Source organism: Geospiza fortis, unplaced genomic scaffold (assembly GCF_000277835.1).
Source record: "Geospiza fortis unplaced genomic scaffold, GeoFor_1.0 scaffold318, whole genome shotgun sequence".
Lineage (NCBI taxonomy): Eukaryota > Metazoa > Chordata > Aves > Passeriformes > Thraupidae > Geospiza > Geospiza fortis.
In genome coordinates this window covers 3,174,126-3,177,624 of record NW_005054371.1, presented here as the reverse complement: position 1 = coordinate 3,177,624, position 3,499 = coordinate 3,174,126, and the positions used below count along the sequence as shown (strand labels likewise).

Genomic DNA, 3,499 nt, shown 5'->3' with positions numbered 1-3,499 from the left:
GGGAAAATGAAAATTTGCTCTTTAAAATCATAGGATCCAAAATAGGATCCAAAGATCTGCAAGAGCCCTGAAACATTCACACCAACATCGCCTGTCCTCCCTTGCACTCTTTCTGCACTCCACATAGACACCCAGATTCCCACCACTGCAAGAGCTGATAACACAACACAGATTTCATAGACAAAAGGAGGAAGGTGCAACATGTCAAACTAGAAATAAAAGAAGGCCCAGGTCAGGACCAGAAAGCCCCTGGGGGATTATACTCTTGTGTAGATGTCTGTTCACTGTTTTCAACAATTCATTTTCCTGAATGAGGAAACCTTCTTCCTTAAGAGGAAGCTAGAGGTTTGGAAAGAGGAATTAACCAACAACATTACAATTCAAACAAAGGACACAGGCCGCTTACAGAGCTCACTGTGCTTTTAACAGGCTGTCCTCTGCCCCACACATGAGTAGCCCACTCCACAATATGTTTATTTCCATGTCTGTCCTTCTCTTCCTCCTCCCTACCCCTGTGAGCTCAAGTCCTTCCCTCTCCTTTATTCAGCGTTCTTGTTGTTCTGACCTAAGAGAGTTTTTGATTACAATCACTTACAATCAATCCCTGCTTAAATATTTGAACCCTTCTCCCAATCTTTATCTTGCCAAAATGCATTTTTAGATGTTTAGAGCTTGGAAGAGTGTTCTGCTGCTTGGTTAGGGATTAGTATCATCTTCTAGCCCCTCCCCTCCAGCTCCCCAGTTACTGGGAAGAGTTGCTAAAATACTCAATTCAGTTAATAAGATAACAGATCCCAAGAATAATATTTGTTCTATTTGGTGCATTTGCATGTTCAGTGTGACCACACTAGCAGTATCATAACAGCTACAGCATGGATTCTGTCTAACCTTACTCAAAACTCAATGACATCAATGCTCCCATTGTTCTAAAGTTCCCATGAACATATTGCCTGGGAACTAGACCTTAGACCTTTGAGGGTCAGACCATTGACATTATCATCACCAATTCACATGTGTATTAATCTATTATAAAGTATTCTATTCCAATATATTATTAGATTAAAACATGAAAATTAACAGATTCATTTGTTTAAAACTGCATAAAGAAAAATATTCTCTTTTAAACTATCCCAACTTGCCACAAAACAAAACCAAGACAACAGTTAAGTCTTGTTAGAGAACTGGCCATCCCATTTCTAATTTCATCCTGACAGTAATTCTTCCACTAGTAATGATGTGATACCTAGAGTATGATCAAACTGCCTGTCTTTGTGCAGATAACTGTTCCTAATTTATTATTCCAAATTAGGACCCTGAGGAAAAGGATAGTCCACCTCTCTACCTGTGCATCATGTTACAGAATTAATACCCTTGCAGAATGGAAAGGGTATTTGGAGCCTTTTCAATCCAACTCATGTCCCCCTCCCCTTGGAAAGAAGTAGAAAGCATTTGCCTAGTTATTAGAACATCTCAATCCCTTTGGGAAAGACATTTTGTTAGACATACACAAACAGCCTCTGATCTTGTAGGAGTAAACTGAAGTAATCCCACAACGGCAATTAAATCAAAATATCATTTTATTGATCTCAGAGTATAGCACTTCTCAACTGCTTAAAAAATTGGAATCATTCATAAGAATAAATGCTACATTCTTGCAATGAGTGCAGCAATGAGAAATGTGCTGTATGAGCCAATTTTCTCCTGAACTGATTCACAGGGATGACGTTTGTGCAACAACAAAGCTTTTTTAAATTAAAAAAAGTACACTTAATTGTAATTTGGTCTGACATGTATTCTTAATATCAGAACGCCATGTTTTATTTATTTTATAAAAATGCTTCTCACTTCATTCATTTGTTTATTTTGCAGAGTGCACCTAACTTGGATAAAAATACAACCAAAGCTGAGAGTGCATGGCTGTTCAGAATATGGTATGGCTTTGACCACAAGTATCCTTTTCTGTTATAAACCATGAATTTTGCACTACAATTCACCTTGAAAATGTTTAAGAACCAAAAATTATTATACTTTTATAAACCAAAACAAAAGTGGAATCTATTTTAATGTGTTACTAAGGAGAAATCTTGCAAGTCCAAGGCAGCACAAGGTCCAACCATGACTGAGGCTACAGGGAGAGGGTACAAGTTAAGGAGCTCTGAGCTACAGTAGCATATAGACAATACATTTAAATTAATTAACCTTCTTAAACTCCTGCATAAAACTAATCCAACCATTATTTAGATAGGGTGTAGATTCTGTGTTTGGGGAACCAGGAGGCTGAAGCCAGAAGCAGCCAAATGCCTGCTGCCTGACCATATACTCAGAAGCAGTAGCTATCTAAGAAAAAAATAAGACAACACTGGTTTACCCACACCTCTAATAAAACAGAGAAAGAGGCATCTATTATGAAAAGCTCCCAGGACTTTCCTGAAGCTCAATCTGCTTCCTAATCCCTGAGCCTTGTGCTTTTATTCACATTCCTTCTGAGGCATGTGTAGTACAGACCTTGAATATGGGTGTGTGATGCTTTACTCCAGGAAGTCTGGTTTCCATGTCTTTTGCATTTCAAGAAAATATTTTAAGTAATAAAAGAACATCCTCCCTGAGCCAAGGCAGAACATACAGTCTGACACTAATGCCTGTGCAAAAACTGTAAATACTACCATTCTGATTTATTGCCATTTTAAACTGACCCTGCACAGGCTTTGCACAGCTGCCAGTGAGATCCCACAGCAGCAATCCCCCCTAAGCCTTTAGCAGACACATAGTGAATATACGAGAAGCCCACCAGCTGATTTCTGTGCATCCTGGCCCAGGAGCTGAGCAGGCAAAGCCCTGCCAGTGCTGTCCCCATTATCCAGCAGCACATCTATTGGTCAGTCACCCTGCACCACCGAGCAGAAATTAATGCTCAGGCTGCATATGTGTTTTTCCTGATACCAGCTGCAGCAAACTAGAATGAAACATTTCATCTGATAAAATGTAATTCTTTGGGAATACAGCTTCCTTGGAGAGTTCAACTGAAGCTATCCTTCAAAGAGACTTTTGATGGAAAAACATATTTTTGGTTAGAAATGGATGTTTTTTTCTTAATTTCTTAATTCATCTACTCAAGCAGTTTTAAGGCCAAAAAGCACTTAGCATTAAAATTTTTCCCTTGAATAATTCTTCAAGAATACATAGAAATAGTAGGTAAATGTTATATGAAGTGAGAAAATATGTTTAAATGTTAATCTTGAGTACCAACATGACTGGCTTTAACCACCCCTTTTTCAGAAGAAATAGCCTGTGGTGGTGGTATATCCTAGAAACTACAAGTCAGAAGGAACAGATGAACAGGGCGAGGGGAAGGGGGAATTTTTCCTCTGAAGATAAAAAAAATTAAAAAGAGCAAGCAAAAATGTGGAAGGCAGGAGCAGGACAGAAGCATGCATTAAAGACATGAAAGAGAACAAGGGCAGAGATAGAAAACAAGGGACAGAGGCAGAAGAGGGAAAGA

General features: G+C 38.7%; 1 protein-coding gene across 1 annotated transcript in view; it reads left to right on the top strand.

The window, feature by feature from the left end:
• Nucleotides 1–3,499, top strand: part of SLC9A9 (solute carrier family 9 member A9) — a 172,557-nt gene that overhangs the window by 129,721 nt on the left and 39,337 nt on the right. Inside the window, exon 14 of the mRNA XM_005424684.2 lies at nucleotides 1,870–1,949. Coding sequence (XP_005424741.1) covers nucleotides 1,870–1,949 — 80 coding nt within the window. The remainder of the gene's footprint in view (nucleotides 1–1,869; nucleotides 1,950–3,499) is intronic.